Source organism: Anopheles stephensi, chromosome 2, assembly GCF_013141755.1.
Source record: "Anopheles stephensi strain Indian chromosome 2, UCI_ANSTEP_V1.0, whole genome shotgun sequence".
NCBI classification, from domain to species: Eukaryota; Metazoa; Arthropoda; class Insecta; order Diptera; family Culicidae; genus Anopheles; species Anopheles stephensi.
This window is the reverse complement of record NC_050202.1, coordinates 59,117,357-59,137,935: the sequence shown is the minus strand read 5'-3', so window position 1 is coordinate 59,137,935 and position 20,579 is coordinate 59,117,357. Positions and strand designations below refer to the sequence as shown.

The window sequence follows — 20,579 nt, the reverse complement described above, 5'->3', positions numbered from 1 at the left end:
CTACTGCCCGCTCGGATAAAGATCATCTCCCTTGTCCCCGCATCCTTTAATGTCACCTCGCCCCGAACCTTTCTTCAGTAGCTCCGCCAGATGCTGCTTCCAGGCGCTCGAGATTGCCTCGAACTCCTTTATGCTCTCCAGCGGGTACGTTTCGGTGTTGAAGAAATCGTGGTAGCCGGCCCCCAGAACCAGCCGGCCGGCATAGTTCGAGTAGAAATGCAACGTGGGCCATGGCTCCCGGCCGGCAAACCAGCGCCGCCTGCAGCCATAGTTGGAGCGTTTCTTATGGTTACTAATTTTCTTAAAGTTTGGATTCACATAACACACTGCAACCGGTGGACGTGGATCGATCAACGTGGATAAAGACAAGGTAGAGATAGACATTAGGCAAAGAGATCACAACCCGCCTGAGAGGGGCGTAAAGATGGTGGTCGTTGATGTTCCGATGTTGTGTGACTGGCAGAGCAAGTGTTGTGAGATGGAAAACGGAGCGTTGTGTTTCGGTGAGGTTAAGCAAATGCCACATTTACATGCATAAGGGGACGCACACACACACACATGCACGCAGCATATGGGTCGCAACAGCACAGTTCGTGATGGTGTTCCATTTGTAGAAGCGCAAAGAATGAGCTTTTGTGCCGTGTTGGGTTGGGTGGTGGTGGTACAAATGTCAGATACTTTCAGATTTTGCTTCTAAATCCTCCATTACTGCCGCCATTCGGCTCCGAGCAGGAGGCTAGACAGCAGCTACTGTCCTGGCTAAGGCTACTCGCACTGGAACAGGCGTAACTGGTGAGATTGGACGAGACGCTCATATTGTGCTGGCTCTGTTCGCTATCCGACATGCTGATGCCACTCCCGAAGCGGCTGAGACTGTTCCAGGTCCCAATGCCGGGATCCATCGGTGGAAGTTAGCAACTGGCTGAACAGATTAACCTATACACACACACAAACACACACGCACAACTAAGGAAGGGAAGGGAATTAGAACACTCACGCCAAATTAATGATACTACAGAGCACGGAAAAGGAAGAGAGAAGTCCACACAATCGAAGAATCGAGCAAACGGTACACGGTCCACGAGCTAGACACAACTGTTCTAGTGACGGCGTCTGCAAGGCGCTAACACTGACAACTAGTTTATTTTTGATGACTACTACTGCCACTACACAACCCTGCGGCTCCCGATCACCGAGATTCGTTTTACTCTCCCCTATGTCGGTCGACCAAAGTCGGCGGGAAGGTCGGGGGGAAGGTCGGGGGGTTTTGGTGTGTGTTTTTTGCGCCCAACAGCTGACGCTAATTGATGGCATCTAATGAATGTCAGATTCGTTTTCAATTTACATCCACACACACGCGTACTCGTTGCCAAGAAAGGGAAAATGTCACAGAATTTTACAGCGTTTTCAGTTCCCAGGCAATGTTTGACTAGCCCGTTGACAGCGGAAACTCTCATTTCTCATCTAACAGATATATTATCTTAGAAGCGCTCTGCTGTGCCTTAGATGGTCTCTTACGTACAATGTAAGTCTTTGTTTGGGGGAATGTTCTCTTCTGAGAAGTTGTCTCTCTATAACTAGAACTCGTTAAAATCAATGCTCAAATAAGAGCAACGACCTGCTGCTACCCCGTACAGATCGTCCTCGTAAATCACCCGCCAAGGTTTACCTAAAGCTTCTTCTCAAGAACTCTGAACGAACCTAGTGGCTTCTAATTCTGCCACTGTCCTCGCGTTTTTAACTCTCTTGCCCTCGCTTACCCACCATCACCACTCCTCCTTGATACGTATGAACACAGCAAGGTGCCGCACGACAATCGAATAATTAGCAATGGCATCCCCGCCACACGCCACAACACCTTACTCCACCCTCCGCCATATCAGCACCATTCGATGGCACACACCAAAGAGTCTAGACGATCCTGGGCCGTATGTGTGTGCTCTGATCGACGCCAACACCACTTGTGGATTAAAAATATCGTTGTGTATAACGTCGTGTTCACTCTATTCTTCTACCCCCTCTGTTATTACTCCGCGCACAAACGATCAGCTGGCAATGGTCACCACCTTATTGCGCTATTCGGAGGACATGCTTTGTGATAACAACAGACAAGGGGACTCGATCGACTAAAATAGGCACCGGATGAATCATCCGGCAAACAGAAGCCGCAGCAGCAGCTACATGCGATGCGTCGATCTAATTGATCTTGATTTATGATAAAATGGTTGACAACATCGCTGCTACGCGTCGTCCTGCTATTAATAACACTGTCACTGTTGAATAGGCAAAGCGGTGGAAGGACGTGCCCCTTTCAATACAGACCAATTACGTTTCGAGCGGGGAAGAGTAGTCCGTCCTCCACGTGTCACCGTCGCTCGATACGCATTCGAACAGACAGTAGCCAAGCCGTACACTATGACGTCATAAAAAGTAACAAAACTAGTTAAAAATTACACAAAAAGATATATCACTCAGGAAAAGCTATTCCCTGCTGCTATTGACTCTCTCTGATTCGCAAATGTGTCCCTTTTGCTTCTTCCTCACGATCGTTTGGTTTGGGTTTTTTTTGTGTATATGCAGTCGCGCCCGTAGTCGTTCACACGACTTCTTCAAGCGCGTGTGCGCGCGTCCTAAATGATTTCCAATATTTTCCCACTATGCTGCGCTATTTTTACACCATCAATCATGTGGTGTACCGACACAAAAAAAACGTACAACGAAATAAGTAGAACGACCAAGCAAAACAAAGGAATCCTTTCCGATATTTGTTGAAAAAAACGAAACGAAACGAACGAAACGGAAACGTTAGAGCGCTCGCTAGACAAACACCGCAAGCAATTGAACAATTGGTACTGAATGAGATGCATTATTAGATCGACAGGTTGGTGGGGACATATTGGAGCCTGACCAGGGGGGCTGGGGTGAGGGATATTTGCTACATATTTTCGTTAGTAGGGGTAAGAACACGCAGCTCTACGGTAGCAGGTAGTGCGGGGTCCAGTTTTGATTGCGTTTGGTGTAGAGGACAAGAACTCGGACGTGACCAATCTGGGAATAATATTTACACAACGATCACTGCGCACACTACGCAAAAAAACGGAAGAAATTCGTCCGAGCAGCTTGGGAGGAACCGATACGTCCTCCTAATCACACGCACGCACGCACACTCGGCCCAGCCTCTAATGGATTCTATATTTCCGTGGTATGAGATCACGAATCACAGAGTTGTTGGAGCACAGCACACCACCACCGCGCGCGCGCTTTGTTACACCGGCGACGATGAGTGGAACCGCATTCCAGCAGCAGCAGCGATCGCAACCACCGACAATCACGGTCACACGAAAGCCAAAATTGCTGCTCCAACAACGGACACCGGATTTCAATTTGGCTCTTGCACGTCTACGCGGCGCGGCGACCTGTACAAGCACTACCAGCATTCACCGAACAACTGATCCACGTACGGGTGCCCGTCCCGGCAAGCTTCAGGTTGCTTCCGCTGACGACAACAAAACGATGCGATGCTGCTGCTTCAGCTGTCCCTGGCGGCAGCCGCCAATGCGCAGACCCATTCTTTCCTTGGAGGAAAATGCGTTCTGCGCAGCAGCAGACACGGGCGGCACGACAGGGTGAAGAGCGATCTTGCCCGCGATCTTGACCGATCTTGACCGAGAGCACGGTTCGTGTGGGCCCGAAACTGCAAACATTCAAGGTAGCCGTCCTCTCACACGCTTTAATTGCGCATGTCCGGTGAGCTTCGGGAATGCCACTGTTCGCAGGGTCAAACGGTGAGCCTGCAGAGAGCAACTATTGACGGATAGTTTGCAGATCGCGCAGTACACATTCTTGCTTCGAATATATCTTGACTTCACACGCATGCTCATTGTTAGTGGTAGTGGCGCTAGTAGAACTCGTATTGATGTTTTGGAAGATTTACCCAGTCACGTTTCGATGGACTATCTCCCACAAGGGCAAGGTGCTTAATATCCGGATAAGCGCAATATCCTTCCACTTTGCAACAGGTACACGCGCACCTCAAACATTTTCCATCATCTTGTCTGATCCGCATTCACCTGCAAAAACCGTGTAGCGTGCATCCTTGTTGCTAATAAATCTCTCAACTGTCACAAGCAATTTGACATTTATGTATGCGAAGAAGCGATCTTCTTTAACATTTTGCCTCCGCTGAACGGGTTGATGATGTTTTGGCAATCTATCAACCTTTGAGTGAAAAGCGAACAAACAACAAATGGCAGTACCTATAGGAGCACATATCAGAGGAGCTGTTGTGGTGGTGGTTTAGGAAAGAGAGATAGGAAGAGTAGTACCACCGTTGCAAAATATCGATCACGTAAGATTTATAAATACAGATCCTAACCCGAGCGCGAGCAGAAAGATGATCAGGCTGTCGATTCTTGCCCGATGCAGCACAACTTACCTAGATCCGATAGTTGAACCTTCTCCAGGAATGGATCGGCTACGGGCAGCTAAAATGAGAGAGAGAAAACAAAACGTTCCATTAGTAATCGCTAAGGCACGGAGCAAGATTTTTGTACGATTAGAAACTAGTAAAGAATGCATTAAGTACACGGTAAGAAACATAAGGACATTACGTTTTGACTGTTGTGTGCGCTGGTGGAACGACGCAGCACGTTCTTGCGCAGTGAATGACTAAAGCGCGAGTACCACGTCGGCGAGGTGTAGTAGTACTTAATGCTTGTTGGCATCGACGAGGACAGTGGACACTCGCCGAACTGGTTCGGTGACACTGGACTGCTGATCGAGCGGCCGGCACTGTACCGCTCCCGAGCGGTTCCGGCCCGCGTCGATCGCACGTTCGCTGCGGTAGCAGCGGCGGCCTGTACTACCGGCGCATTGTTAGCCCGGTTCGTGCCCTGGTTGTAGATGGAGGCAAACAGTTGCTGCTGCAGCACGCTGGTCGAGTTTGCCGGCGCTGAACCACCGACGATCGAGGACGCATGGCGATGGTAGGCCGGTGAAGAGGACAACAGCTTAACACCACCACCGGATGGATGTGGCGGTGCGACTGCGTTCGTCGACGATACCGAACCAACCGATCCCGGCGAATGGCCCGGTGTGGTTTGGTTTAAAGCATGCAGCTCACTGGTGCTGGACCCTTCGCGCAGTAGTAGACGCGGCGTACGATTCCCATTGATCGCGAGCGCACCGTCCGCACCATTGGCAGGACCGGCAATATTGATCGGATCAGTACGGGGTGGTGGCACACGGAACTCGGGCACTGGCGGCGTGCCCGGTACGGCACAGGATGACGAGTGATGCAACTTTGGCACGGGTGGTGGTTTCGGGCGTGAAACGGACACCGTGCTGGACGGTGGTGCCGCATCGAACAGTGAAAAGCGTCGGAACATTTTATACCGTTCCGCTATGGCACACGCAAGACCTCACGCACTAGACGATCATTTGGCAAAAAAAAGGGCTGAGGTGGTGGTATGGCACAAAAAAAAGGGTAGTACACACTCACTGGACGAGGGAGATCACTTTGTATCTTCGCGTCTTCACTGTATCACAAGAGCTAAATAGGGGTAACAAATCACACCACAAGCACGTGGATAAGTAAACGAGGTCATATTGGGAGAAGCAATATTAGTTAAAGATGCAGTACACTTGCTGCTGCAGCTGCTGCTGCTGGAGGATCATCACGATCGTTCAATATGCGCACCTGTCGCACCCGCTTTTCGAACTAGATCACCGTGATCGACGGTTCCGGCTAGAAGACCCCACGTTGCTAACTCTACACCATGCACATACACCATCTTCCATTTTCTTTGCTATTTGTTTACGAAATTCGCGGAGACTAGTAAATGAAAAAATGCTACATCCACCGTGCTGCTAGTTGTATGTGTGCGTGGGCAGCTGGGCTGTCGATTTTCCGACAAACGATGGCGACACGATGCCAAAACGACGACCAATCCATCAATCCAAAACACCGGTCACTTATTAGCACCATTTTGCCACCCCTGGCTTAATAAAACAGGACAGTACGGAGGAGCACGACGACATCGTTGGAAGATTTACGCCTCACTTCTCAAGCTCGAGAACCGTTTCATCTGACCCGTACGTACTCTACCCAGCTGGGCACCCTTGAAGGGAGGATGCCCTTGGAGAGTTGTAAACAACCGGGCAAACTGGGCGCCACACACCGGGTCGATCCCGGTGAGGCTTCAATTAATGTAACCAGATTACTGTCGCACGTGACCACCGGTTGTCGAAGCGCGCGAGCGAGTCCCGCAATGTCAACAACCAATTTATGGATGTTTTTAATCGAAATAAATGGATTATTTTTAACCTTCTGGCACACGGGTACAGTAATATGCTTGTAAGAGATCTAATCTATTTTTGTTTTCTGGCAAACGATAGGGCAATATTTTTATGACGCGACCATTCACACATTAAGCTTGCAAACTCTCTAGTATAGTGCATTTTGACTTGAAGCAACAGTACACTTGGGAGCAATCATTCATTTTTCGCTTACTGATGTTAAGTTAGCTGAGGGCGGAAAAGAGCACAAGCCTTCAATCAGGGTCCAATAAAAACACGAGCATCAACAAACCTCACAGCACAGCAAACCGGCACGTCTAGTCCTCCCTGTCCCGTTCCTATTGCTACACACTCAATTCGCCTCAGTCAAGATAAGATATGGCCCAGTGTGGTGCAATGAGGTAGCAGAAACAAAAAGCGGCATGTCGATGCAAATCATCCAAATCCCAAAGTCCACAACGTTTGTCGGAGACAAACTCACTTAGCGTGGGTTGATGTACGGATACATCACACACACACACACACGCACAAAGAGATCCAGATCCATATGTTGAGTGGGGTTTTCGGACGAGCAAAACCATCCCACAGCCCTAGCAACGAGACGCGGATTCGTGTCTTCTTTCTTCAATTTTCCTGGACGGTAAGGCAAATATTTGGCCGATACTCATTATCACCGGGTGTAGCCTATCGACCCCTCGTACACTTGGTTGGGGGTTCCTTTAGCAAAAGGATCGCCCCTCCCCATACTGGAAGGAAGGAAGCGATAACCACGACCGTACAGCGTGGCTGAACCGAATCACAGCGCACAACAGGGGCCGAAAACCGAAAAAATCCAACTTCTTAACCCCTCTCGGCGCCAAACTACCACCGCTGGCAGGGTTTATTACGTCCAGAAGTTCCCCAGCACCAACACAAGCGTCAGTGTTACGCGTGATGACGGGCAACAGAAATCAATCTCAGCTTTTCAGGTTGGCTGGTGTACAGTAGCGTGCGACCGCGCATCGCAAACAACTTCGACGCCACCACCGTGAGTGTGAGTGTTTATTGGCGTTAGATTTTCGCACCACGGACACGATCGAATACTGAGTAGCAGCAGCATCAGGTTGGTAAGGCAGCATTACTCTGCCCTCAGAGAAGGTGCACTCACTCACTACACACACACACACACGTCAGAAGGCACGTTTCCTGCTTTACTGCACTCGGGGGACAGGTGTCAAGAGAGACACGGTGACACGAATGTTAATCGATTTATTAGGCGACTTAAACTGGATGCAACTGGAGTTACTGGAGTGGGCCTACCATACTAAGTAGCGCAGGATTAGGAGCTCTCTACTTGTAGTGTCGAATCGAAAAATAAGCGCAAAACATCTTTATCTTTACAAGGTCCTCAAGTGGAGGCCACTACTACTTCGCTACAAAATGTGTATTGCGATGTACACACAATAAAAAACGCCTGGACTGGATTTTGAAAACCTTGAATAGTCAAATCGATCAGTACGCAACCCCACTTGGGTCAACAAACCAACCAACTAGTTCTTTCACAAGTCCAGACGAATGTGCTACGTAGAGTCTCTCCGGCCTAGGACAACAACAGTAAACACAGCGGGGCCCGGTGGTAAGTATCCAAAACTAAACCAGACGAAAAGGGATGGTTGCGATTCAATAGCCTCATTTCACGAACTGGTTTGGACCAATTTCAAGGACTCGTTCGAAAAAAAAGAGCTCCAACTCCAAATAACGCGTCAACGGACCTGCGGGCTACGGAGTGAGCGGTTTTGCCCTTTTAGCTTGAAACCGATTAACGAGAGTCAGAGACCAATAACACGTATCACAGCTCCCTGCAGAATTCCTCCTTAATGAAGTTGTTCTCAACTTCAATCTACATCCGACGAAAAAAAAAATTAATAAAAACCCTGATTGAAGGTGTACACTTCCTGAGTTTTGATCGGAACCTTGCACTGGGTCTCTCTCGCCGCGGAGAGTTACTCTCTGCACCAAATAATTCGCAACATCGATCGATGCCAAACCCACCACACCCCCGAAACAGAAGCGATTTTAGTTGTTGATCGAGCTTTTCGGTGTTGTGATAACTATTTTTATCTTCACGCGCCACCACCAACCAACAACACACTCGCGGCACGTACGCGCAAACACATCTTAAGGTGCGTTGAAAATGGTCGCCGACTTCTTGTCGGACACGCGGTCGGGGTTTTTTAAATTGCGACGCGCGACTTTAATTCCCCGCCGATTGGCCCACCCGCCGGACACTGGGCTGGGACATATATTTTATTACGTGCAAGAAGTCTTGCGGTCGCGGAATGTGCACACGTGTGCACGGGAAGAGGTAATGCGATGATGCGAGGTGACGATGTGCGAAAAATAAATTCATCGCACGCCTTTTCGTTATCTATCGGTCGGTTAACACAATCCGTCGTGATCTTTGCCCACCCATATATAAGCACACACTCGCTCGTGCTTCGTGCACTGTACGCACGGTAACAATGTTTCACGCACTTTTAATGAATCGTACACCGTATTTACACTGTTGTATCACGCGCCCGATCGATTAATAGAGTTCCCCCCCCCCCCTACTGCAGAAATCTCCTGTACAAACACGATCAAGTGTCAAAAGTCCCTTTTTTGCCCGGCACACGCACAGAGTGTAACGAACATATCTCGGTCTTACAAATTTGCAACACCGCACTGCAGAGACAACTGTCACGATTCGGTGTGGTACGTATGTGTGTGTGTGTGTCGGTTCGCGGATCGCGGAACGCGTCTCGTTTCGCGAACGAATGAACTCAAACTGCGCGCCGCCCGGTAGATGTTTTCGAGGCCACAATACACAACTCGGGCAACACATATACGACACGACCGACGCGCTCTGGTCGTAGTATGGTCCTCCCCGCGGTCCCCGCGATCGCTCCTCTCACTATCAACCTCATAACACTCACATTCTCGGCTTCCTCACAACACTCTTCACCAACTACACCCTCAGAGGATCTCGAAATCGAGACAAAAAAAGCTGTATCTACTTCTTGGGCGAGATTGGCACCCAAGATGATGGTTGCATTTCCTAACCTTTCCGTGCGTACGGCGTCGTGCGTCGACACTCTGTACTACACCGGACCGGAGCACCAATTACCAGTAGCAGCAGCATAGGCCAAACAACCTCCCAGCATACTGATGCGTGACGTCATCCATCAGTCTAATCAATCAAAGCGCACACCTCTCAAGCTCAGCAGAGAGAGAGTGTGTGTGTGTGTGCGTGTATGCGCGGTGAATATCTAGACAAATGCCACCAGCAAACAAAAACAACAGTGCGTTCTAATCGCGAAAAAGGTGGTGGCTTGGCAGGAAAAAAGAATGCCGAGTTTACACACAGTTACAGACACACACACAAACACCCAGAGCTTACGGCGCGCAAATTGTTTCTTATCAGCTGCTTATTACCCCCGGAACGTCGCTTTGCGAATAACCCACCGCGCGGGAGAGCCTAACAATTAGGTGTGCGTGCACACCAACGAACCATGTACGCACTCTCACTTAACACCCCGAGCCGAGCACCGAGCGACCAGAACCAGCCCGGAGTTATCTCGACCGGGGGGGGGGGGGGGGGGGGGCGAGAGGTTCCCCTGCTCTATCGCTCACATGAGGAAGAGTTAATGATTAACCGGATAGGTACGATAAGGAGCAGGCTTTATCTGGGCAGCTTTACCGGGTTGCTTGGGGTGCGCGAATGTGTGTTCGCGCCTATGGTCTATTGCGTATCGCAAAATCATGCCCTGTACACAGGCAGCAGCCAGGTTGTGTGATGATGGGGGTGAAAGATGAAGCTTTCTTGATGGTGATTCGTGGATGAGTTGCGTTAATGAGAACTACTCGTGAGGGGATGCACTCGAATCATGTGTTCTCTTTTGGAGACACTCGATCCATACAGCCTAAAAAAGAAAAGGGAACAAGCTGCATTATTAAGTGATCTTAATCTTGCGCTACCCTTCTGCAGTTTCGTTGTGTGAGCAACATCAAGTAAACAGTAAACAACCGAGATTGTTGCCGCGAGAGTGAGAAGCCCGTTTGATGGTGGTGAATGTACAACACACCCACCTCCGTCTTCCCCGGTTTGCCGTTGACCCATTGCGCAACCCACTTGCATCCCCCCCACCCCCTTTTGGGATGGGTCCGAGGGACCAGAGAGAACACTTTTATTGCCAATTAGTCATCGCACGCTGGTTTCTTGGCGATGGATCGGGAGATCTGGCGCGAAGCGCTAAGCGTGGGTAGCAGCAGCAGCAGCAGGGGTTTGGCAGCGGTTTGGCAACGCTTATCAACAATATTTTTTTCGCCCCGTTTATTAATAGCGCGATAGACAAGTTGACGCCAAACACAATTGGAGGTTCGATCGAGATGATGTGTTTCAAGCGTCAAGTGACCATTATTAACCACAACCGAGCTGCTCTGCGCTGTAAATCAGAATATTCAATCGAGAGTAGCAGCCGTGGCTCTAATTTTATTGTTTCATTAGCTTGCACCGGAGGGCCAGCAGACAACCCCCGTCAATGATCTTCGGAACCACGACGACACACAACCTTCCAATTATTGCTATGGTAAGTCCGGACACATCGTGTGCGCAGCACCAATCAAACGCGCAGGTTATTGTGCAGTAAAAGCAATTATCGCGCCCCTGTCGTCTCTGTCACTTTTAAGGGAGCTGTTGTGGGGGAAGAGGCCGGGGTTCCAAGATTGGCGTCAGCCGAGAAGCTGTAAGCTGTAAATCTTTGTTTGAAGTTTGTTCGCTTCTTCCTTCCATTTCCGATATGACTCTAATGCCATTTTGCTCGTTCAATTTGTAATGGAGGAGAGCTGGCAATTTGCGAGCTAGATCTTTCTTTGTCCCGAGGATCGCTCCGTCGATGAAGCTCCTGCAAGGAGGCTATGGAAAATAGGGTGCTAATTTGATACAATTCATGTGTCAATTTTGACAGGTCGACAGTTCTGAGTAGTGGGAGAGTCTTGGCGGCAAACACAAATGCGCAGAAATAATATCAATTATTGGCGCCCCAAACGGTACTCGATAGCACGTAGATGAAATAATAGAAGCAGATAGGAGCGAGCGATGTGTCTCTACTCATTGCTGAGAATCGTCCACACATCAGAAAGGTACGAAAATAAACAATAATTGGCGAATGGGAACAACAAACAATGACTAAATATTATCTCATTTCAAACCAGATCCGAAAAACAGCTTGCAATAGCGAGCTGTCCGACAACGTGACGGACAGCGCTGCTTACTCAACCACGTGCTCTCGCTACGGTTGCGCTGGTGCGCCTAACGGGTATGCAATGCGCGCAGCATTCGTACTGAGGAGCACGTTTTGCTCGATTGAGTTTAATCTATTCTACCGCGCTCTATTAGCTAATTTCCGCATTATACATATTTTACTCATAAAACTTACCCCTCTTGAGTCACGGAACAGGATCGCTGCATGGTACGGATCGAGCGTACCGTCCGCACGGAGTCCTCGCGTCGCTCCCAACGATGCTCGTCGACGTTCTGCCAGTTCGGCTGAAGCCCTTCGCATGTGAGCGGCTGTTGTGGGAAGGTAAGACAAACATTATTTATTAGAACATAGTTGTAAAATAATTATTTCTCTAATCACAGTCAATAAACGGTTCGTCAAATGCATTTCACTGTGGCGAATGTTTCGTCATACATTCGTGTGACAGTCGCGTGGGCCAACTGACAACTCATTAACGGTGTGGAACGACGCTTTTAGGCGACCTTTACCAATAACGTAAAGGGTGAGACCCTCTCATGACCCGGCCGGACACAACCTCAACAACAGACAACAGTAAGCTTTCGCGAGGAAATGAGTAACCAATTCTAAAACAGTGACAAAAAATGCACACAACCTCATTCTGATAATTGATGCGTCACGCACGTCCATTACACACGATGGCTGCTCTGTCTTGCGAACTGTCCTCGCCGTTGGCGCGACGTGGCACATTCCATCTAACGCAGGTTCAAAACCGACGATGAATGTTCTCGAGGGAACCACGGTCATGAGGATATGCAAAAAAAAAGGGAGGGAACGTTTGATTTGCAAATTCAACACGCCGGTATCGGGATAAGGTCGACAATGACCGGGGGGCTCTCGATGATGTTTTTGCTCGAAGGTCGACTTTGACCGGACCCAAGGCAAGGCAAGAGTGTTCCAGACGGCGTAATAGAAGTTCGTTCGTTTTGCATTTATCGCTACGTGGAGCTCCTCTTGACGTTAGAAGCAACGCGAACTGTAGTTCCGGTTTACATCCAATGCGAGGAACTCCTCCAGGGTGCAACGGTTGTTGTTCCCTAGGACGTCACCGGTACGGGTTCTTGCTGGGGCAGGTCAGTGAGTGAGATGTCGTTCGGTAGTGCGCAGTTTACTCACGATTATCGAGAATGGGGACACCGTCGTGTGCCTCTACACCACTCGTTGAGCCTAGATCGAGGTATTCGCTCGTTAAGATTATATCTCCACCAGAGTAGGCGGATGAATAAATTAATCCAATTACGGTAGTATATTAATTTCGATACAGCACCCAAGTCTCGGACCCAACCCACCAATTATTTATCGCTCTATCGATGGGAAAACACAACATCAACGCACAGAACAAGCTAAAGGCTACGGTTTCTTCGTTCGATCAACTTCTACAAAACCTACACAAACCGGACAAAATGGACGCTTCGGAACGGAGCTCCCCCGCCATTTGCCGATTTGCATATACCGTCGTCGTTTGTCGCTACGTATGAAGCTGCTATTGCGCGATCTCCTCCGATACACCGGCGTTGAACAAACTAAAAAAACGCAGCTACTCCTAGCAAAATTTGCATAATAGCATACTTCGCTGACGCCATCATCAAGAACGCGGGCTTGTGCTGGACGTGCCTCCACTTCGTAAACAAAGTTAGCCGGCACTAACTAGTGCTGCTGCTGTGCTCACTCGCGCGCACTTCGTTCCGGTTCGCTCCAGTTGTTTGTGTTGTTTATCGATTGCCAAGCCGGCCACCCTATTCCAACGATCATCTCACGATGCAGTCGCGTTTCGAATGCATCAAAACATGTTTTTCATGTTTATTCCGAGTCCGAAGATACATCAACGAGCACCGTTCAGCACCGTTCGAAGCTGTGGAGTTGAGTGCTGCCGTGGGATAAGTATTTGGTGATAGCAGCATGATTGCTTCAAAATAATTTCACTTGCACGCACAGTCGGCTGCTTGCTGAGCACGGTTCCACGGAACTGTCAATTCAAATAAGCCGTTCGTCAACTCATCATAGTTGAGGATCAGCAAACTTCAACAAACGCGCACCCCACAAAATTGAAGACTTTATCCCCAGTTGTTCTTCGCATCAGGCAAAAGGCAAACATAACGTTCTCTGTTTAACGAGCTTTGTTTGAACATTCCGGAATTCTTTACTTTGTCCCAGACAGAAGACCAGAGCTACCAACTACTTGCCCCCACAGTCTGTCAACCAAGAGGTTCAATAGTAAATTTATTTTTACTTACAGCTTCTTCTCCATTATCTCATCATGGCGGACGTGCAGCACAGATTCGTTTCATCAACAAATCACACCACATCACTTAGAAGCTCGAAAGTGCAACGATGGATTGCGTGGTGGTTTCGTACAGCCGGCGAATTCCGTCTGTTTACAAACTCATGTAAACAACACCGGTGCCTACCCGCGCGGCCCGAGTACTACACCACAACATCGGCGCAAAGCGAACGGATACGAAAACATTGGCGGTGTGTGGTTTGTTATTCGGAGACAGTTTGCACTCACCTAAGAGTGACACTGGCCACACGCCAACGCGACTCTAAAAAGCCGTCCACACACACGTGCTTACGTAAGCGCGCCGCTTGGGAAACAAACCAACACCGAAAAGTGGCTGTGGCAGTGGACAAAAACATGCTGCTTATTTATATACACCCACCAATAAATCTGGATGGGACGGAAGGAGGAGAAAAAAACGGAAGAAGAAGAGAAGATTACGCTCTGGTGGTGCGCCATTGCAGTAGGCAGCAGAGATCAACAAAGCCACCAAGAGATAATTGGCAGCTCGTTGTTGTGGTCTAGCACTCTTTTATACCTCGATTACATTTTATGATCGTGCTGTATAACAAATCTCATGATACCTTCCAGAAGTTGGTGCACACAATGTCTCCTTCCCGCTATAGAATCGGAGATACGAACGCTATAAAATTCGTGATCAACTTCAATCTAGACATAATGTGAACGCTCACCACCCAGACAAAAAAAAGCTGGAGGATCCATAACGGGAGCGCCTCTATAAAAATGCTTCGCCTCTTCACAAACTCCCACACGATCTTCTTCCTCACACAGGCGTTTGCCTGTGACACTCATATCTTACCGGTAGCGATTTTACCTTCGCGCAAAATTTTGTTATAAATTTTGTACGTCGATTCACAGTCGTCCAGTATGCGGCGCGTCTGATCGACATCGAGCGAACGCGATCGGCTCCGGAAGTCTTCCTTCGGCGGTGCAATCATGCCATCCCCGTCGGCACCGGTGCGCCGATCTTCCGTCGGGTGGTGATCCTCACTGATCGACGAATGGCGCGTACGTCCGCCGGGCCAAATGTGTGCCTTCTTGCCCAGGTGTTTGATCATCTCGGTAATCGAGTGGTGATGATGGTGGCTACCACCACCACCACCACCACCCCCCTTCTCACGGTTACGCTTCTCGTGGCCGTTGTTATTGGTGGAAGATTTCGAGGCCGACGAATGGCCACTGTCGATGCTGCTCTGCGAGATGCTTTGCGTGAGCTTCCGGGCGAAGCTGCTATTGTCGAACCGATGCCGATAGCCAAGCAGCCGGTTGTTCGAGCTGTTCGAGCTGGACACACCGGACGACGCGTACTCGTCCAGCGAATGGAAACCGTGGTTACGCTGGAACAGCAGATTGCGCTGATGGTCGGAGGTGAGCGGGTACTCCGGATGCTGATACGCGCCGGTGTGCGTGAAATACTGATGGTCCGTCTTGTACTCGTAGATATCGTCCAGATCGTGCGGGAAGTAGCCGGCAGTGCTGTAATGGTGGTTCGGCGGCGAACACGCACTCTCCAGAGAACCTCGCCGAGCGTTCTGTGGAAGGATGGGCACCTAGTTTTAGACGCTAAACTTCACCGTAACATCCACACACACACACTACACGACTTACCGGATTGTACGTTCGGGGATCCGGCACACGCTTGGACATGCGCTTGATTCCGTTCGCTCCGGCACTCAGCTCGGAACATTGGCTACCGCGGCTTTCGGGCGATTTACGGCCACGTGGTATCGAGACGCCCAGGTTATAATACTCCTGCGGTGACGTTGGAGATCGTACTGACGCACCGGTCATAATGTGTCGTGGACTCGACGCCAGCCGATAGTCTGTCAGTATGGTGCAAACATGTATTAGGAGTCTTTTTTCCACTACAAGTCTCATCTCAATGTGTTCGAAACACTTTTAGCATGCTTGCCCGCTCGTGTGTGTGAATATAAAATAAGAAAACAAAAAAAGTTAGACGATTGATTGAATTGCTAAGCTTTTAGAATCCAATCACAATCGCAAATAAAGCGTCCCGAATGTTAAGTGGCAGCTGCCATCTTCCGGGGCGAAAATAAAACACTCACGATTTCAATTTTTTTTGTTCATTTGCTTGTAGGCCTCAAATTGCGGCCTGTTTCGCGTGGCCACTAATTGACCGTGCACGGAAAAACGTTTTCTGCCAAAAATAGTAAACAATGCGAATGAAGACTCGCGGGCGGTGCTGTTGAAGCGCCCACTGAAGCGCACTTCCTAGTATGAAGTGTAAATATACCGAGCAGCGCCACTTTCCGAGAGCATTTAGCCTTCTTTAGAGAGCTGGTAAAATATTCAAAATTTTAGATCTATACACACACACGCAGGCAAGCAGGCATTTAAGTGGTCATCTTACACACAGTGATTCCACCGAGAACCAAGCAGGACACACATACCTTCACTTGCCAGCGACACCTGCGACTCGTCGATGCTTTGCGATCGTTCGTTCGGTGGCCGTTGCTGGCTGGCGGAGGACGTCGACGACATTGTCGACGTCGAACCCTGCAGTACCTGGTTGGACGAGTTGGCCGAATGCCAACTGTCCGCACTGGCCTGCTTCTCGAGCGCATGCTGCCGAAAGAGATGCTGAATGCCGTGCATCGTTCCTGCCACCGTTATTGAATCCCTTATCCTGCTTACTCTAGTAAATGCAGATGAAGTTAACGCTGGTCGAGTGTTTAGAATGCACTGATCACTGAGGACTCGCGGGTTTTAAATGACTTCGTGGTTAATATCTCACTTTCACATGAACACACACGGTTGGGGTTTTTGGAAACCTTTTTGCAGCGGTGCATGGAGAGGTTTCCTCGTTTGGAACACTTGTTTTGCTCTCAATCACACGCACCAGAGTCACATTCTGTTGATTCTTCTTGTGGATGAACCTGTCACGATATAAAAGCGCACATCTTTATTCTATCTCTTCACGGTTTAACGACACGCACTTTGCTGGATTTTTTTTTTTAAAAGAGCCCAGAGGAACTCGTGGTCACTTCATTATCCTTGTGGAGTACCTCACACAGCACCAGATAAGAGCACGACGCGTGGAAGTTATTTTTCCAACAGCCCAGCTCGGCCCGGCATTATATCTTATCTAGCGAGCTACTATTCTTACGTAAATAAATCCATCCCAGAATCTCTCGTCTAGGTTTTATAGTTTTCGTGCCGTAAACGAGTTGCTTATCTCCGATATCAACAATTCTTGTCCGATGCGCGCGGTCCCTCGACACGTCGTTCGCGTTCAACAAACGATCAGCGACTGAATTACTGTGGTGTCCCCCTTGTGTGTACTGACCAAACGATGGCGTTTCGTGGCGTTCGTCCCAACCAGCATGATTTTTTTTCACTCCCCCCATTCCTGGGATGTGAATGTGAAACGTGAAGCGCAAAACCAGCTGTTGCTGCAAAATCGTGTCGCACAGCACACGATGGTTTGGTTCCTTCTGGCTACAACACTAGCACACACACACCTTTTGCCACACTATAACCAACCGCCCCCTGCCGTGCTAATTTATGGAGGAATCATGTCGGGGGTTTCGCACTAACTTCGAAATGTTAAAGCAAAAGCTTCAAGCGAAAAACTTTCGCACAAGGATAACACACTCATCGTGGTGCGCACAAGGGAATTTGATGTAAAATAAAACTGTAGATACATAGGAAAAACACACAGGCGGCCACGCTCGGAGCGTGTTACACGGTACCGACATTTATTGCCATTTGTCTTGCTCCTGTAGACAAGATGGCCGCCGCCATGTCCAAAGTCGCATCCTGTTGATCATAGCGATGTGGTGTAGTGTAGTGTATGGCAACAAAACGCAGCCGTCATGTGCACGTTTGCTGTGAGAAAATGCACAGCGAAAACATAATTGGAATATGGACAACAGCAAGGTGAAGTTTCGCTTCGTTATCTGACACATTTCATCACAATACACATGGTGACACATTCGAACGGTGGAGCAGTGCAACAATCTAATGCAATGTTGTGGATCATACGAGCGGATTTTTATCGCGCTTAATTAATCAACTTTATCATCAATAGAGGTTTGATGTTTTATACATTGAACGAGACACTCACAAACATCTCACTCACTATTTAGTTGACCGTAATGCGGCCCTCCTGTACTTTGACTAATGCGATCCAAACAGAAGGGTCGTTTAAAATAAGGAATAGACCATGATTGCACGCTTCCTGTTATCTTCAGCGGCGCGCACACTTATCTACAGCAGGCAGCTAATTTAGGACCTGACACAGTTTGATATTTTAAAACCCCCCTCCACAACATCAGGTTTTTCTGAAAAAGAAACGCATGAAAACAATCGAGCGATCGATCAGACAAACCAAATTCGGCAGCCAAACGCGTACACGAATGTCAAGGTCTAAAAATGTGTTTCAAGACGCAAAGAAAAAAACGAAGGGTCATATCGACAACAAAGACAAAATCAATATTCGCAACCCCGTCTATCCCGGGGTGCACCACCACCACATTGCGGGCGTTTTTTTTTTTTTTTGCTTCATTATGCATTATGGCTTGGCAATCATTCTGCGGTCGACGAGCTATTATAGAAAGGGGCAGACACACACTTGCCAAAAAATTTAAAACCATCCCCATTAGCTGAGCACGAGGAAGCGCGTCCAGAGGGAGAGCAGCAGCTATTTCCATTCGCTTTATTGATTATAATTCTTGCCACGAACCCTTTCCTTGTGGAGATGTGCACAGAAGGGAACCACACCACTCGGGGTTCGGTTGATTGCTTTATAACCTCTCCACGTGTGTGGCTGTGTGTGTATTTCCGTTGTTGCTGGTATCCGTTCGTTGTTCCCGGTAAGGGCTACTCCCTGGTCGAGAGTAGACACTCTGCACCACGTTCGATTGATGGTTAGTTTCGGTGGGAATTAATTCAATCATAGCTAATTAAACACACCAAGACAATTTGAAGCTGGACGATAAGAGAACTGAAACGAAACCTGTTACTGGCTTAGGTTAGGCGATCGCCCATCGATCGTGTGGAAAGGGTCATCCTCTAAGGGCTAAGGGCGGCCTATCTCCAGCCAATTACGCAACAGCCACAGATGACATTGATTGAATCAAACGCTCTTTATCCGTCGGAATTGGTCCGAACTTTGTTCAGATTTTCCCACAGGCCTCTGGAACTTTTTTATCAGGCTGAAAGTACCTTCTAAGCATTATAAGATGTCTCAACATAATTTTTAAAATATGTGTTAACCACATACAAATAGCTTACGGAAGCCGAACCAACACGAAATCAAATACCGGTCTTGCAGAACCCAACACCCAACTTCCTCTGAGAGCTCTGTTGCGAGAGAGCGAGAGAGAGCGCGCGGGTCCAAAACATGTGTGGCACACGTACATAGCATAAACAACCTCAACCTTCCCTTCTCTCCTCATACGAGAGACCAATCGTCGCTAAATTGAAGGAAAAATAAAGTGCAAAAGAATTCCTTTTCCCCTTGACACTCAAATGTCTATTGACGGTCATGTTGCACAAAATTGCATTCGTTTGCAACAAACCATTCCCGAATACTATATGCCCCAACGGCACACACACACACACGGTTATAAGGAATGGTTTGGCAAATGGAATTGCCTCTCTTTTTTTTGGCTTTTCCGGGAGCAGGGTTTTTATTTCGTCTCATTTTCTGAAGCTCATTTAATTTCTTTTACTCTTCACCCCACCGATGTGGCATCATGTGTGGCGAGGGAATATACTTGACGGAGGAGAGCGGCCATAAAAAATAGCCAAGAATGCACTTGAAATGCAGGAACGAACTGCATCGATTAAAGCAAAATAAAATTCCACAGGCAAAATTAACTAGTCAGCCCGCCATGACCAGACAATTTGACGCTTGTGTGCAAAATGATAACGCTCCAAAGAATGAAATAAAAAGAGGTGTAAATAAATAAATGGATTTAAGGCGAAAGAAAAGAAACACTTGGTTGGGGTTCAAATTGAGCAAGCTATGCATGCTTATAATGAATTTCAAATAATAGAGTCTATAAAAACATAAGAGTAAGGGATGGTCCGGTGGCAGAGGCGACAGCAGTGCCGTTCTTCATACGGCATGACCGGGGTTCAAACCCCATCTGGGCTGTTTCCCCATAGTGTGTATACTTACTATCCAACTATGCGGTATCAATAAGTCTAGTAAGCTAAACAATGGCAGGCATGACATTAGAGGTCGTAAGCCCAAGAAAGCAGAAGAACAAGAACGACCTAAGCCATTTTAAGGAAAATATAATACTTTTTTCTACATCACTCCCATACACATTTTAAGCAGTTAAATAAATTTATACTGTTATTCAATAAAGTTTTGGTAAATTTGTTCTAAAAAAATTCGTGAGTTCGTGACGGAGCTCAGCGAATGAACTGTCAAAACCGTATATTCAAATGTCAAAAGCTTGTTCGAGAGGGTGAGTTAACTTTGAACTGACTGATGTTAATTTAACATAAGCTAGCTATTTTTTGCTGATTTTTAGGATTAGCTCATCATAGACCTCAATGTTAGTAACATAATTTCTTGACATAACCTTGAGAACCTTTTGCATATAGAGCTAGAAAATAGTTAGATGAACGATTAACGATTGAAACGATCACAAAACGTGACATTCATAGGGCAACCAATAGTATTTTTT

At 48.1% G+C, this 20,579-nt stretch overlaps 1 protein-coding gene across 4 annotated transcripts in view; it reads right to left on the bottom strand.

The window, feature by feature from the left end:
- LOC118506424 overlaps positions 1-20,579 on the bottom strand; it is a 61,705-nt gene that overhangs the window by 4,157 nt on the left and 36,969 nt on the right. For all 4 annotated transcript variants that reach the window (XM_036043523.1, XM_036043522.1, XM_036043521.1 and 1 more), the window contains 2 exons: positions 11,754-11,887; positions 4,436-4,484 (listed from right to left, as the gene is read on the bottom strand). In XM_036043523.1, the coding sequence (XP_035899416.1) occupies positions 4,436-4,484; positions 11,754-11,887 (183 nt within the window). The remainder of the gene's footprint in view (positions 1-4,435; positions 4,485-11,753; positions 11,888-20,579) is intronic.